This window comes from Vidua macroura, chromosome 9 (genome assembly GCF_024509145.1).
Source record: "Vidua macroura isolate BioBank_ID:100142 chromosome 9, ASM2450914v1, whole genome shotgun sequence".
NCBI classification, from domain to species: domain Eukaryota; kingdom Metazoa; phylum Chordata; class Aves; order Passeriformes; family Viduidae; genus Vidua; species Vidua macroura.
In genome coordinates, this window is record NC_071579.1 from 33,007,930 (window position 1) to 33,024,611 (window position 16,682).

At 37.1% G+C, this 16,682-nt stretch overlaps 1 protein-coding gene across 1 annotated transcript; it reads left to right on the forward strand.

The window, feature by feature from the left end:
• Positions 1-1,252: 1,252 nt before the first annotated feature.
• On the forward strand, positions 1,253-16,363 carry ACADM (acyl-CoA dehydrogenase medium chain). The gene is made up of 12 exons (XM_053984581.1): positions 1,253-1,542; positions 4,786-4,885; positions 5,693-5,790; positions 5,912-5,981; positions 7,921-8,021; positions 8,108-8,188; positions 9,007-9,137; positions 10,203-10,311; positions 11,158-11,298; positions 11,376-11,471; positions 12,161-12,409; positions 16,063-16,363. The coding sequence occupies exons 1-12, from the start codon at positions 1,519-1,521 to the stop codon at positions 16,132-16,134; spliced, it is 1,272 nt and encodes a 423-aa protein (XP_053840556.1). The 5' UTR covers positions 1,253-1,518; the 3' UTR covers positions 16,135-16,363.
• Positions 16,364-16,682: the final 319 nt, after the last annotated feature.

A 16,682-nucleotide genomic window follows, 5' to 3' on the forward strand; every position in this document is an offset into this window, starting at 1 on the left:
TCAGGAATCAAAGAAAAGCAAAACAGGTCATAATTCTACTAAGAAGAAGCTGCCATACTTGTTGCATTGCACTACATCAAAAATTATTCTGCTTTAGAGATCATGAATTCAGGACCTACACACTAAATTTTACTGTTTGTTTAGTGCAGTAACTTCAGTAACTCTTAATACATAAATCACTGCAGAAAATTTCATTTGCTTTCCATTTCTAAAACAAAAGTTAATTAACAAATGGTAAAATCCTGTTTGTTGTTAACAATTTAAAAAACTCCAAACCTGTAAAACACTTTAAATGGAACACAAAATGCAGACTTTGAGTGCTGGTATTTTAAAGCCCCACTGCAGCTTTACATTCCAATGGTATGCTGTACTTGAAACAGGAACATACAGAATCTTCAAAAATACTTAAGCAACACAGAGTTATAAATTATGCTTATGTCTTTTACTCCATTGCTCTTAAAGCACGGGGGGAAAAAAATCTCCTGATACCAGAGTGAAAAAGCAGCAGCCTATGCACTGAATCAAAGCAGCCCACATGCCTCCCTTACGTAATCACCTGCAACCACGACAGTATGAACTCTATAAAACATTACAATCATCTCCTTTCAGACAGTTGATAAATATGTCTGTAAATAACTTTTATATGGCTAGTTTTCTATCAAACTGTTTCTTTGGTATTAACTACAAAATCAATACTCTCAACTGTCAGAAACAAAACAAGCAACTAAGAGCCAAACATAAAAAGGTAATAATGACGCAAAAATATTTGTTGTGTACTACTTTGTATTATTATACAAAATAAAATGTTACTCAAAATCCAGCTTCCAGAAAAATACTTTATTTTGTTAATTCTATTGAAATTTCACAATAAGGAGTTAACAGAAAAATCAATAGCTGCCATTTTTCTTGAAAGCCTTGTTTTAATAAACCCCTAAATAACACTGCTGTGAAACAGTACTATTCAAAAGCATATATTTTACACACCAAAGATAATTTCCAAACTCATTGCTTATCCTTTAAAATACAACCGGAATTAAGAGCATTTATAAGCACATTTATGTAACTATCAACACAGTTACAACTCCCGTGCGCCAGGCCCAGTCACTCTCCAGTTCCTGGCACACCTCCAAAACATGAGTTTATGATTCCCTGAGGGGAAAATTACAGTAAAACTGCTTACACTTTTCAGAAAAGGCTTTTCTGCTAACAGGTGAATGATGTAGGTGACTGGAACCAGCCTAGGACGCTCAGCAAACAGGCAGCAAACTGGCCCAGCCTGGGCCACGGACGCTGCCCGTGTTCGGGCAGTACGAACCGCCGGGCCGCTGACAGGGCGCGGCGCTCCTCCACGAGCGAGCGGCGGAACAGGAACTCGCGGGAGGCTCTCCCCGCAGGAGCGGAGTAAGGCGGCGCGGGCGGTCGAGTGCAGAGCTTCCCCGGCCGCCCCGCGTGGCGCCGCCCCGGCCGCCGAGCACCGCCCCGGGGAAGCTGCTGCAGCTGCCGCGCTCTCTCGCCGAGATGGCTGCGCTGAGGGCGACGCGGGTGAGCGGCCGGGGCGGGTGACCGCTGGGGGGACACAAGACCCAGGGAGAGGCACGGGACGGTGTGGGACGGACCGGACCAAAGCAGAGCGGAACCAACCGAGGCGCTGCCGGTGCTGGCGGCCGGGGGAGCCCGGGCGGCGGGGAAGGGCGGCGGGATCGCAGAGGGCGAAGAGCGGAAGAGGCAGGGGCAGCCCGCGTTCCGCCCGCCGTGACCGTCGGGACAGCTGCAGGCGTAGGGGCTGCCCCACTGGGTAGAGCCGGCGGGGCTGGAATCCACCCGCTTTGCTACTCTTCCTGCCTCGCAGTGTTACCCGAGTTTATGGCCGTAATCCTCACGGTTCGAATGGCTATTGCCATTTGATGTTCTTCAGTGGAGATACTGCACAGCCCTGGGGTTCCTCATGTGGCAAAGGCCGCGTCGTGCCAAGTGTGTCTGACACCTCTCCATTTAGAGGTGGAGACTGCTTCAAAACACCGGGCTTAGCGTTCAGGGTATTTTATCCAATGCATTTCCTTTAGCATACGTAGCTGTGATATCTATTAACTACCTATGTTAATTAAAAAAAAAATAGTGTGAAATATAATACTTGGTTTTCTAAAGTACAAACTTCATACTGTATTGAACCACCAATAACCTCACAGCTTCAAACTAGAAAACAAAAACTATTCAAAACACATTTAGCATGACACATGCCTTTTTCTGGATTCCTCATTTCCAGAGGCATTAATGAGTCTGAATTACTTGAAAGGCCCATCACAGCCTCCTAGCAGCAGCGTTAGTTTGCCCCAAAGTGATGCAGCTTGGCCACAGGTCCTAAGTGTTGCTGTAAGAGTGAGGGAAGTCAGTGAGGGAAGCAGTCTCCATCTGAAGTTGGTATCTTATGGATCAAAAGCAATGCTTTAGGCAAAGGAAGTCCATAGAGAGGAAATTATTATTTCAAGTTCAGCCTCCTGACATGTTACCCCAGCAACAAACTGCTCTTGATAATTCTTTTCCATTTTGCCCTGGGATACGTGAGGCAGAATCAAGGTTAGTGACCCTTAGCTTGTTGTTGTCCCACCGTTTTCTGTGATGTGCATCTTTTTGAACAGGTTCTATAGTTCTTTTGCCATAACGTAATAAAGAGATTGCATCACTTTTTTGAATAGCCTTGTCATACCCTTTTCCTCACAGCACATTCTTCCAGTGTTAGTCTTGCTACACTGATGGTCGTATTTGTATTTGTAATAGAGTTTATACAGTAGTGCAAGGAAATGCAGTAGGAGTTGTATCTGAACATCACTAGCAGTAGTTTGTCACTGAATCCAACTGTTCCTCAAAGTCAAGCAACGGGAAAGTTGACAAGTAGGCAGATAGTCATCCAAATTCTTACGTGTAGCAAACCCTCATCCTTTGTCATCTGATCAGTCATGCAGCTTCCAGGTATGAGTCCCATCTGTCCACAGTTGTTTGAGGGGGTATTGTTGAGTTTTTCCAGAGTAATCTTCAGTATTACCTTGCATACTAGACAATAGACATAATTTCACTAGTTTAAATTTTACAGCTTCTTTCATATAGGGTATCACATATAGCATTAGTTTGAATCCAGTACTTTTCCAAGTGTAGGCAAAACCTTTTGGTGGCAAAGCTATGCATTAGTCTATCAAGGGCTGCTCCTTAAAAAAAGAAAAGAAAAAAAATTCAATAATCTGACTTTTTTTCAATTTCATCTTGTCTTTTTCCCAGATAAAATACGGTGTAAATAATTCTGAAGAATCAAGGTCTATCTAAATTTTTGTGGTATTGTTTTGGCTTTTAATATGAGAGGTAGCAGTAACCTTAGCAAGGTACTCTTTTGCAATGTCTATTGTTTCTAAAAACTTGAAATTAATAATATATTACCTACAGCAAAATGCAATCCTGAACTATTAATAAATTGACATCACCAGCACATAGTCATAGTCATAGTCATAGTCATAGTCATAGTCATAGTCTCTCCCTCTTCTCTGCCCAGCAATGGTCCTTCTGCATTTCTTCACCTTTGAACTTTATAGATGTTTTCAGTATCCTCTGGAAATACTTTTTTCACTGTGTCGATACCTATTATTGGCAGTATTCATCATGCTTCTTGTGCTCTGTTATAACCATCTATCAAATAGCATTATTATTAAGAGCACAGTTTATCTACCATAACTTTTTTGAAGGTACTTGTTGCCTCCCCGGCTGTGTGACTTTCTGTAATGTCCTTGTCATCTAGAGGTCCCAGTAACATTTTTGTGATATTTTTTGCATTACTAACAATAATTAAGTTTTTTCTAATGCTAGGAAGTAAGTGACTGTTCTGATCACGATTTAAAAAAAAAAAAAAAAAAAAAAAAAAAAAGAAGTCTGCATTTTCACAGACGTGAAAAGTGTTCAGGCAAATTTGTTTTTGCAATATTGATTGCGTATGCTAAAGGTCATCCTAAAAAATTATCCAATTTCATATTTTTCACTAATTTCCAAACATTTCAGAGATTCATAGCTCTTGAAGAGAATAAACCATCCTCTTAAAAACAAATTCAGACATGTTTTTGCACAGTATTAAGACATTCTGAAAATACCTGTAGCAACAATATTTGGGGCTCTAAACTCAAAAAAGCGGAGAAAGTATTTACAATGAAAAAGAATAAATTTGTGGTAACTATTAGGAGGAAAAATAAACTTCAGATAGTCTGCTGTCTCTCCTAATGTCAGTGGCAGCACCTTATTAAAAGAAAGCAGAGATTAATGTCTAGGACATTATCAAAATATTCTGATATATTGGCTAATTGGTAGGTTGTTATTAAAATCTTGCTAAATCTGCATGTAGGTAAGTAATAGGATATTCACTAGAGGGCCAGAAAATGAAGTTGGATGAGTGTGTGTATAAATGAAAGAAATATATATTGCTGTGTCTCTATGACTATAAATTTTAATTCTGCTTAATAATTTTTAAATACTCAGTTGCACAATACTTAAAAGAGCATACAGCAGTTCACTCGCCCTTGGTCCTGTTAAAGCCTGAGACTCCTGGTAGAGGTGTCAGTTCATGTAACTGCTGCTTGCCACAGGAGGAAAACACAACGTAGCCAGTATTTCTTTTATCACTGTAGTAATTGTATTATACTTATGTGTCACGGTTTCTAGAGAGGAAGTCTAAAGTTGTGCTGCAGATAGGTTAGTAGCTTTAGGAGGCTTGAGCTGTAAAGATCTTATACCTCATGTTCTTTTCCTCTTTAGCAAATGCTTCAAACCATCACAGGGCATGGATGGAGGTCCTATTCTAGTAAACCTGCACAAAACTTACATGTAGGCAAACCTGGAGCTGGCTTTAGCTTTGGTAAGTAGTACAGTTTTTGAAAGAAATGTAACAATAACGGGCAAATTGCAGAATTAAAAAGAAATAATATCCTATACTGTAGTTCACCATGATTTTAAAATGAAGGTGTTTGTTCTAAATATATTTCTAGTAAAAAAATAATTTGAAAAATAAAGTAGCTTTATCCTCAACTGAGGCAAGGCAGATATGTGTGTAGTGTTCTTAAGATTTTCTTCTTTTTTTAACTCATGTCTATGATAAGTTTTTTTTTTATTGCCAAAGTGTCTTAGCTTTGAATACTTACCTCATATTGCTGTTTTCAATGTTACAGTACCTAAATGTAGTTCATAGTTGAACTTGGTTGTCAAGAAATGTAAAAAAAGAAATTTATCTTCATCTTGGCATATTATATATAATATATACGTACAAGCAAATTTAGAGGATCAGAGCTAGATGTTTGAAGTTGAAGAGTCAGGATCTTTGGGTAACCTCTGTCTTGTTATGCTTTTAATTAGCACAGCATTCTTCTTATTTCTTTTGGTAATACATTTTATGTTACACAGTCCTCTCTGCTTCATTTTCAGTATTTTGTGGATAATTTCATCAGACATAAGTAAGTGCATGTAGGGGTTGATGAGAGAACAATGGAGGTTTTCTCCAGGAGGAAGAGGAAGCTGAACTTTTTTGCTTCCTGGAGAGCCCCAAATAGTGGTGGTTTGGGTTGTCCTGGAAGGATGCTCGTCTTCTTTTTTATCGTAGTCGTGACAATTGGCAAAATAAAAGACAGCAGAGGATTTATGATCTTGTTCTCTTCCTTTTTTAAAATAGAACTTACTGATGAACAGAAAGAGTTTCAAGCTACTGCTCGTAAATTTGCTGTGGAGGAAATTATTCCTGTTGCTGCACAATATGACAAAACTGGAGAGGTAAATTCTATCACAGTGTAAGGGAAAAATTGGGAAGAAACAGACTTTTATCTTAACCTGCATAAAATTTAAAGTTTTGGTTGTGATGAATCAGAAGGTGATTTTTCCATGTCTGTTTCAGTATCCTGTTCCACTTATAAAGCGAGCTTGGGAGCTTGGTCTTATGAATTCACACATACCGGAAAGCTGTGGTAAGTAAACATTCTTTTTAATCTGTAAAATGAAACAATGAAAAGACATTAGATGAGATTCTTATGTGTAATTATGCATTCTGTACTGTCGCATAAATAGTCGGTACTTGAATAATCTAAATTTAATCAGTAGGCAGGTTGACACATGCAAGTGTGGTACTAGGTGTGGGTGTAATCAGGAGACAAATTAGGCAGATTATGGTTTAGTAATTTATGACCAGGTTTTTCTACTGTGATTACAGCTGCTTAATGTTCCCCTGGTGCAGTGTCAGGTGATTAGGCAGAGAAATTAGAAGGTCATGTTTTGTTCTAGTCTCTGACACAGGCTGGAGCAATTTAAGAGTTCATCCCAGAAGGACAGTTTTTCAGTTTAGATAAAGTGCAGTACAGCAGAGTCCTGACTCCTAAGATGTATGAGTGATACAGACAAACATGATATGCTAGAGAAGGGTTTTAGTGAAAGGAACTCATGCCTCATAAAATCATTGAAGTTCTCTGAAGTAGCTAATAAATGTGCGAACAGGGAATAGAGAATGCCTGAACTTCCAAAATAAGTTTTAAAAATCATCAGGTTTCATACTGGCAAAATTAGCAGCACAGCCTTGCTAGGTCTTGTGCTATTTGGGATGTCTATAAATAAACTGAGAAGGGTGTCAATACAAAGGTGATAGAGTTTGCTGATAATACTAAGTTATTCAGCATAGAAAAGATGATCTGGTTCAGAGAGCTGCAGGAAAAGGTCACAGAAGAAAGTGAGAGTTAAAATGGCAATGTGATTCCAAAAAGAAAAAGTGATGCACATGTGAAGGGAAAGAATCAATCTGAACTTCACAGAGGAAAGCTATGCTGTGCACTAGATAGTGCCTCTCAGAAAAGACATCTTTGGATCCTGTGAACACGAGCATAATGCTCAGAAGTGGTCAAAACTGTAAAAGCTAAGGTCAAGAGGGACTCTTACGGGAATGAATGAAAAAGCAGAAGGCATAATTATGCTGCCTCCTGAATCCAAATTGCACTTGCCTCTTTAACTCATTATATAGTCAGATGCTTCCATCTCAAGAGAGTATTGGGGAAATGGAGAACATTTCTAAACGGATGACAAAGAATATAGAAGTTTTATCTTCTGTGTGAGATGTAAATTCTATAGGAGAAATGACTAAAATGTCAGTGTCATGGGAGAGTGTGAAAAGGGATTGATGGTTCACTGTCCCTTTCAATATAATTAGAAGGCATCAAATTATGTCAGCAGATGCTAGATTCAAAACAAGTGAAAGGAGATGGTTCTGCATGCCGTGTGGAGTTAATTTGCAACTTATTGCCCCTGTAGGATATAGGTGCTAAAATTTGACATAGGTTCAAAAAGACACTGGATAAATTCATGTAACAGATGTTACATGATGTTTGGCATAACAAAGATACCAAAGAGAATTATTTCTTTGACCGAGGAAGTCACCTTAAAGTTCAGGAAAATATTTTTGAGGTAGTGGTTATTGTACTTGTATGTAGTGTTGACCAGTTTCCCATAGTGTTGGCTTCTGTCAGACACAGATTACTGCGTTGGTTGTCTACTAATACGGACACTTTTTTGTTCCCAAATGCTTTTGGCTCAGGGGCCCTTTCTCTGCTTCCTAGGAACTCTTAATTCTTCAATGTACAGTAGTAAAAAAATGTGAGTGGTATGTTCTATGCCACTTTGTGCAAGTTCTCCTACATTAATCAAACAATAACTCTGGACACATGATAAGTAATTTTCAAATCACCTGTTACTCTTCTGATGAAGATTTATTTTAAAAGCTTGCATGAGAATGCCTAACCAAACACAGTACACAATCAAATGTATGTGGAATAATAAATTTTTGTTAATTATGTTACGTAAATCTTTAATATTAATACATTATAATTTAAATCCCCTTGAGTAACTTAAATACTTCAACCGTAGGTGGCCTTGGCCTCGGCAGTTTTGAAGCGTGCCTTATTACAGAAGAGTTAGCTTATGGATGTACAGGGGTTCAAACCGCCATTGAAGCAAACTCTCTAGGGGTGAGTTCTGTCTTTTCTTAAATCCCTTAAACTATAATCTCTGCCCTTGAAAGAGCCGGATTAATGGTCTAAATATTTTTTTTCAGCAAATGCCAGTTATCATTGCAGGAAATGAGCATCAGCAGAAAAAATACTTAGGAAGAATGACAGAAGAACCAATGATGTGTGTAAGTATAACTGCTATACTGCAGAATGTTTCTAAACCACATTAATTGTATTACTCCTTTTTTTATTTTTCCTCCTTTTTTTGTGTGTTTTTTTTTCCCCTGAACACTTACATGTACTCACAACTTAGCCCTGTTTGATTTATATGTAAACAGTGACATTTACTGAAAGTTAGTGAATACCTAATGAGATACAGCCAGTAAGTAAACAGAAGATATTATTCCCATCCTAAGTCACTTACCAAAAATTAATAGTTTTTATTTCCCTTTTGAGAAGGGTTGTAGATGTTTAAGAAAAATACAAGGTTTATGTAAGGAGACCCTCAACTTGGATGGGAATGACAGTCTATATTTGTGATCTCAAATATTACATAAACAGTACTTGTTACACAGAAAGAAGTAAGGATTTGTGTGCAATGTATGTAAATTTACAACTAAGCCTCCTAAACTGAAGGACTCAGTGCTCCTATTTTCAGACTTTAAAGATCCTCAGCTTTCACATCAGAATTTTTGAATCCTGAGGAAGTAGTAACTTAAGGGTTACAGAATGTTTCTGTTTGATAAAAAGCCAATTTAATATATTACTATGGATTTATAAATAAAATTAACCCTTACTTGACCAGCTGTTTGCAGGGGGGAGGGGGCTGTGTGTAGGGTTGTTTTGGGGTTTTATTGGGGAGTTTTGTTTATTTGGTGTTTGGATATTACTATGCAGTTGACTTAAACCTTCAACAACTAGTTTGATGCACATAATCTGCATTAATTTGTAGTTGATTAAAGATAGAACTTCTTTTATTTTTTTGCATTTTAATTTCTTTTAGGCTTACTGTGTAACAGAGCCTGGAGCGGGCTCTGATGTGGCTGGTATAAAAACAAAGGCTGAGAAGAAAGGAGATGAATATGTTATTAATGGTCAGAAGATGTGGATCACAAATGGGGGGAAAGCAAACTGGTATGTTAACTGGTGTCATAGTTCTCTGCTGTTCTGTAGCGGTTTTACCCCAACCCTCCAACCTCAGTTAAATTCTTTAAAGACCTATCTTTCAGACACAAAGCTGAACGTTCTCTGTGTTTCAGCAGACTACATTTTAATCTCTGCCCAGTTTATGAGGATAGCTGTCAGGATAGCGTATACAAATGCAGTCTTGAGTGCTATGCAAAGCTTGAAAAGAAAAATGAGTGATGACATTATGATTCCACAGTCAATAATACCCTCTTGAATCTTTCGGCTATCAAAATTAAATGTGATTCTACTAGAAACACCTCTTACTCCTAGTGAAGCTAGAAATACTGTTAGATTGTAGTGTTACTTTTTATTTTCTGAAAAGAAGACATTTTCCATCTGTCAAAGATTGCAGATATTGTCTGGAGTGTGCTTTTATAATGTAAACCTCTTAAAGCGTGTCTTACATCACACTGATTCACAACACAGAAATTTCCCTGAATTCAAGTGGAAGAAACATTCTATGCTTACCCAAAAACTGAATTTTCTAGTTATTTTCTTGTTGCAGGCAGACCTACCAAAGACAAACTGTAAGATTTCTTTGGCCTTACTGAATACCATAGAAGTGATTTAGAGCTGTTTTCTTTTTAAGATAAATACTTATTTACAACTTACACTTAGAAAAATAAAATCAAGATCTTTGAAATCAGGTTATAATTTTTGCATCCAAGAAAGTATGTTCTAAGCATTAACTTTTATGTACATGCTATGAATAGGTTTCTTTTGTACTATTTAGGAAGCTGTTAACATCATAAAGACTTAGAATACATGGAAAAGGCAGGGTATATTTGCATGTTGATCTGAGTATCTTTATGAAATCTTGAATCTTTGAAACTTCTACTCTCTTGCTCCCTCTCATTTTATTTTCAGGATGGGCAAGAAAGAAAGGTTGTTAACTCAGAGACAGAATTTATTATATGGTAGAAATGCACACAAAAATGTTTAAAGTGCTAGATAAATATATCTTGTTAACTGTGAAGATAAACTGCATCCATCTGCTTTGTTTTACACTAGGTATTTTTTGCTAGCACGTACGAATCCAGATCCAAAAGCTCCTGCAAGCAAAGCCTTTACTGGATTCATTGTGGAAGCAGATAGCCCAGGGATCCAAATTGGAAGAAAGGTGAAGACTGTATTTCTTGTTTGACAAGCCAGGAATTGTTGTTCAGTTCTAAATCAATAATCAAACAAATGTATCACTAAAGAAAAAAGACTTACACAACTGAACAGTTTCATATGCTTATGTACAACCACCTTTTCATTTTCACAACACAGAGGAACAATTCATAAAACATAATTTTAAAGCTGTTAATTCAGAAAAGGAATTATTCAGAATGGTCTAAAGTAAGACGACTACTTTGAACATCTGCAGAGAGTCTTTGAGAAAGACTGTATTGGCAGGTGCAAATAAATGAGAAGTAGTATGCCTTGAAAAAGTAAGAAGCAAGATGAACAATTTTGACAAATTATACACATAGCGAGTTTTCATTTTAGCAAGTGCTGGTCAGAGAAAAGGCCTTAGAGATACTGATGCTAGTCCTCTCTTTACAAAAAAGTACTATTTTTAATAGTAGGTAAACTGAATGTTGAACATTAGGCAAGAAATCCAAAAACTTGAAGTGCTCATTTATTTATTTATTCACTTGTAGTATACCTGTACTTCCTGAATATTAGATTCTTTTCTTTTTCCACTTGCATCTCAAAGATAGTTGAACTAGAAGAACACAAGAAGACTGATTACAGTGACAGAACTCATTTCATATAAGGAGAAAGTAAGCTGCCCAGCTTAGACAAGTTAAGGGCATGCTGGTCTGCAAATACAAAACTAGTATTTGTCTTGCATGTGGTAATTTTTAGATTAGGTGTTTTGGGTAAGAAAAACTATGCTTTGAGTCAACAAAAGAATGAAAACATAATGTACCTTTGAATAATCCAAATTAGTAGCACATCTGTAAATTTCCCACTTCAGGAAATGAATATGGGTCAACGCTGCTCAGATACAAGAGGCATTGTCTTTGAAGATGTGAGAGTCCCAAAAGAAAATGTATTGATAGCTGAAGGAGCTGGCTTTAAAATCGCAATGGGAGCTTTTGATAAGACCAGACCACCCGTAAGTATCAGAAAAAAATAGATTATAAAATATAGCAGCAATTTCTGATTTTTTATTCTGGCCTGTATTAAATTTAGGTAGCAGCTGGTGCTGTTGGATTAGCAAAAAGAGCCCTTGATGAAGCTACTAGATACGCTTTGGAGAGAAAAACCTTTGGGAAACCAATTGTTGAAGTAAGTGTGGGGGCAAACAATATAATAAAAGCTTATGTTTTCACACCAGATGTACTGCTACTGATTTTTCAAGGTTATTCCTTGATAATTATATTTTCTTAGTTTTTATATTGTACCTCTGCCTTTTTGTGGTTTCCAAGTATATAGGTTGCACCATAAGTAAACTTAGCTATGTGGTAACTTCAAGAATTTTTGGTAATTTATCAATGATAGTAGGAAAAGCAGAAAGAAAACTTTGCCCCAAAGCTCAGAACTTACATACCAACTGGGCATATTTAAGTTCTTCAGTGCTAATAAAGAGGGATTTTCAGGAAAGAAGAAAACATCTGAGCTTTGTGAAACAAGATAAATAGTATTAACATCAATAGAATACATTGCTATCATGCTGCTTACCAGTTTTGAAAAAATATGAATAAACAACAAGATAAATACCAATAAAGAGGAAAGAACAACTTCAACTTTTGTTTCATGAGTATTTAATCCCTATGACTAAATGGATTTGGAAATCGAAAACTTAAAGAGTATGAATCAACATGCATATATGAGAGCATGATACATGTTCTGCATAACTTCTCTTGTACAACTTACTGAGTTTTTTGAAAAAAATCAATGTATTAAAGAGATTTTATCTTTCTTGCATGTCGTAGAATTTTAAGCATGCAATATTAACCTAGTTTATTTCATCATAGCACCAAGCAGTGTCTTTCTTGCTTGCTGAAATGGCAATGAAAGTTGAACTCGCTAGGATGGCTTACCAGAGAGCTGCGTGGGAAGTTGATGCCGGTCGCAGGAATACCTACTATGCTTCCATTGCGAAGGCATTTGCTGGTGACATTGCAAACCAAGTAGCTGCAGATGCAGTACAGATTTTTGGAGGAAATGGATTTAATACTGAATATCCTGTAGAAAAACTAATGAGAGATGCTAAAATCTACCAGGTAAGTAAAAGAGAATGTGCTAATGCATAGATTTTATATAGAATAAAGTAATGGCTACATACTTCAAATCATGATGTAATTATGTGATATTAAAAAATGTGATATTAAAAAAAAAATTTAGAATGAAAGCAGTAATCCTTCCGTTTAAAGAAACAGTGATTCATACCAGGAAATTCCTTCAAATCAGGAAATTTCTTCTATAATAAAATCATTGCACTTGACGAAAACTGAAACCACATAAGAGAAATAAATTATATTGTATGGGTTTTGGGTTTTTTTCCCTCTAATGTGGTAACTTGTTGCCATTCTTGGATTCTCAATTTTGAAGTCTCTGAACTCTTGGGAAAAAAATCTTGATCAAAATACCAATGCTTGCTTTGGTATTCTGTAAGTAGAGGTGGTTTACATATCATACCGTTCTTGAAAATCTTCAGAGATGCGAAACTTTTGACCATCTGTCTGTATCCTGGGTTGATGTCTGCTTATGGTTCAGCTGTCTTCTTAGCCTGAACACTAAAGCAGTTTCTTACCCCAACGACTTATGAGGGAAGAGGTGTTTTTTGTTTGGTTGGGGTTTTTGGTTTACTTTTGCATTAAACTTTCTGTTTGAAACTTTGGTATTATAAGCTGCGTAGACTGCTGTGGCTGATGTATCAACAGTATTGAGTATCGTGGTGTTGTAGTTTAAACCCAGCTGGCAACTAAGTTGCCAGACAAGGGAGCTGCTCACTGCCTTCTCCTCCCTGCTCCTGAGGGATGGTGGAGAGAATTGGGGAAAAAAAGTAAATCTCATGCATTGAGAATAATTGAAATAAATTTAATAAGTTTAATAATTGAAATAAAGTAAATTATAATAATAAAAGAGAGAGGCAGATAGGAATAGAACCCAGGAAGAACAAGTGATGCACAATAAAGTTGTTCACCACCTGGTGACCAGTGCCCACCCCATCCACCCACAGCAATCAGCACCCTCCTGGTGACCTCTCCCTAAGTTTATATACTGGGCGTGACTCTCTATGGCATGATATGCTCCTTTGGCCATTCCAGGTTAGCACTCCTGGCCATGCTCCCTTCCAGCTTTTTGTGCACCTCCTCACTGGCAGATCACAGGAAACTGAAAGTCCTGGATTTGCAGTAAGCACTACAGAGCAAGAACTGAAACATGAACGTGTTATCAACACTGTTCTCACAAAACACAGCACTGGACCAGCTACTAGAAAACTATTAACCCTATCCTAGCTTGCACCATGACATGTAAAATGTGTTGTCTCTACGAAGTGTGACACAATGTAGAGTGATTATCCATTTTTTTAACAAGACCCTTTTGTACTCATGTTTAGCCCATAGTTCACTGTAATCCCCAGGTTTTTTTTTTACTGCAGTGTTACTGCCAAGAAATTATTCCATGTCATGTTGTAATTAGTATATTGGCATATACTATGCTGCAGTTCTTCATTCAGAAAGAATATTTTACTTGCATTCAGGAAAACCAGTAATCTTTATTGACATCTAACACTAATAGTGACTAGATAAAACATACCAAAGTAGATGGTATCAAGAAATGCACACAGACCCTGACCTCTAATGATTGTTAGCTGTAACAGCTGTCAATCCAAGATTCTAGGCAGTTAATATTTTGTCTTACAGCTGACTTCAAAATGCAAACTATTATTGCCACTAGCCAAGAATTTATTTTTCTTTAAGGAAATTTATTAAGAATTTATTTTTATTTAAGGAAAGACAACTGCTATGCTGGAATCTAAAGGTCCCTATAACTAACTTCACTTCTGTGAGTGAGGAAAGGAATGACTAATTGAAATTTATGACTGGGATTTTTTTCCTGATTTTTTAGAGAATGATGGTGTGAGGGTTGAAACTCAGATTGATTGAGATTGATTTAACAAAATCCCAGTATAACTTAGTTTTTTCATTACAGTGATCCAAATGCATGGCTAAGTAGGCTTGTTTTTCTAATTAATCAGATTTAGTATTAAATTTTTTATGACTGTCAGTTCCATTTCATCCCCAAAAGAATTCAGGAAAGGTTTTGTCTTGCAATTATTTTGTCCATGTCTATTGATTGTATCTTACACTTCACTGTGCTTTGCTGTATTATTGCTCAATTCCAGATGGTATGTACTTTTGCCCATATGTTGCATGCAGAAAAACTTGATTTTTCAAATTATCTTTCATATGTTTGATCTTTTTTGTTATTACACAATCCTTTTATTGTGTTTACTGATAACATTTTTACATGTCCTTACTGTGCCCTAGTTTTGTCCGGCTACAAATCCTGGCTACTTTTGTAGAAACTCTTAGGTTTGGAAACTCTTAGATTTGGAAAACTTCCTTTCTTTAATTGTCAGAGAGTCTTGAAACTATTTCCATCAGCTTACAAACCAAAACCTTTCCTGTAATTACTTAGTAAGATTGTGAGTTGTGATGTCTTTACACTTGATTTCCATGGCTGTGTTCATCAGCAAGTGCAAATTTTAGTGCAATAGGAGCAGTTTGGTAGATTGCAGGAACAGCTGCCGAGACCCTGACAGCTACGCTCTAAGCAGTTTGAGCAGTCTGAGTTCATAGCAAGCCTGTTTGTTCCCTTGGAATTTATGTCCCTGATAGGCATCCAACTGTTAGGGTCCAGGTGCAGGCTTGTACCATTATGATTGTCCTAGGGATTGGTGAATGCTTAGTATAGAGAGAAAGCAGAGCTTCCATTTCAGTTGGTTTCAGAAGGCACCTAGTACTCACAAAACGCAGTCTTCTCTGTGGACTGGATCAACATGGGGTAAGCAGCAGCAGCAGAGAATTCACCTTGGGAATCAACAGCTTGTTCTGAACCAGAACACTAACGTGAACACAGGTTATATATATATATTCTTGTTTTTAAAATGCTCTTTAAGGTTCCTGGAAAGATTATTCCTATAAGTGAATTTGCATGATTTTCAGCAATTTGCCAAACCAAGTTCTGGCAGAAGTGTGAGCTGAAACATTAAAACCTCTCGACTGTGTTGCCTCAGCCGTTGCATTACATTGCAGTATGCCTGTGGAGCATACGTCCTCCTTTGGCATTAGAACTTTATAGGTGCTTTTTTGTCTATTTTTGACTTTGCTGCCAGCAAAAAAAACAGAACAGAGGGATGATGCAGGCTGTTTCTTGAAGAAAATTCAAGAATAAAGAAAACCACAAACAAAACTGTGCAGGAGAGAGTACTAGTTAACAAGAAGCAATGGAAATAAATGGATCAAAGACAACATATGGTATGACCTTGAAAGGCTAATTAAAGAAAACACTTAAGGACAAGTCATCTCTTCCCTTCTACCTGTGATTTCAGATCCTGCTTTAAAAAATCTAAATAATGTATTTTCTTCCTCAAATAAGAGGGATGTTGTCACCTGTTTTCATGAGAGCCCTACTGACTTTAGATAGGAGCACCTGAGAGAACAAGACTTTCTCAGTATCTTCTATGAGTTACATTTAATTTATCCCACTGTAATTACTCCAGCACACTGGAATTTTCTCTGGTTTTTTCTGTCTTCCTGCGCATCCTAATCCACACTGGATTAGTGCCATGGAGGTTTACAAATATATACCTGTTAAAACCTTTTTAAAAATCACCCAGTAACATTATTGCAATTCTCCTTTTCAGATTTATGAGGGAACTGCTCAGATTCAAAGGATGATCATAGCTCGTGAACATGTTGGCAAATTTAAGGCTTAAAGAAATATATAAAGTGTGTCTGGCACTGCTGTAGTGTTCTGTGTTCTTATGGAAGAAGATTTTAGTGTGTTTCTCAATAGAATTAAAAAGGGATGAAAAAAAAATCCTTCAAAATATTTTTATTCCGTTCATTATTAAGCACTGATTCTCTTCTCAGTATAAAATAAGATAATCAGAGTGTAATTTTTGACAGTCAATGCTGCATTTCAATAAAATATTTTTAAGAGAAGTGTGGTTGGTTTGTATTAATTTTGCTTGTCATATCACTTACACTGGACAACTAACCCAAAATACAATTTCTGAAGTAGGTTAATAGCTGTATTTCAGTTTCCCTATGCTCTTGCCCCAAGCAGCTGAACAGCCATTCCAGCTGAGCAGCAGGAAGGCCTGCATTGCTATTGTCTACGTGCATCTGTGCTGGGGATTTATATACTAGTCAGCAGTATCAGTATCAGCTTGAGAGAGTCTGGCCTTTACACTCTGAAGCATGTACATATTAAATGAGGATGAATCACTTCAAGTGAGAATGACTTAACAATGACTTACAA

Bases quoted from the DNA above. Each gene is read 5' to 3' on its own strand.
- ACADM (XM_053984581.1), top strand. From the start codon at position 1,519: ATGGCTGCGCTGAGGGCGACGCGG. The intron at 4,886-5,692 runs GTAAGTAGTACA...TTTTTAAAATAG, and splicing joins TGGAGCTGGCTTTAGCTTTG to AACTTACTGATGAACAGAAA. The intron at 9,138-10,202 runs GTATGTTAACTG...GTTTTACACTAG, and splicing joins AATGGGGGGAAAGCAAACTG to GTATTTTTTGCTAGCACGTA.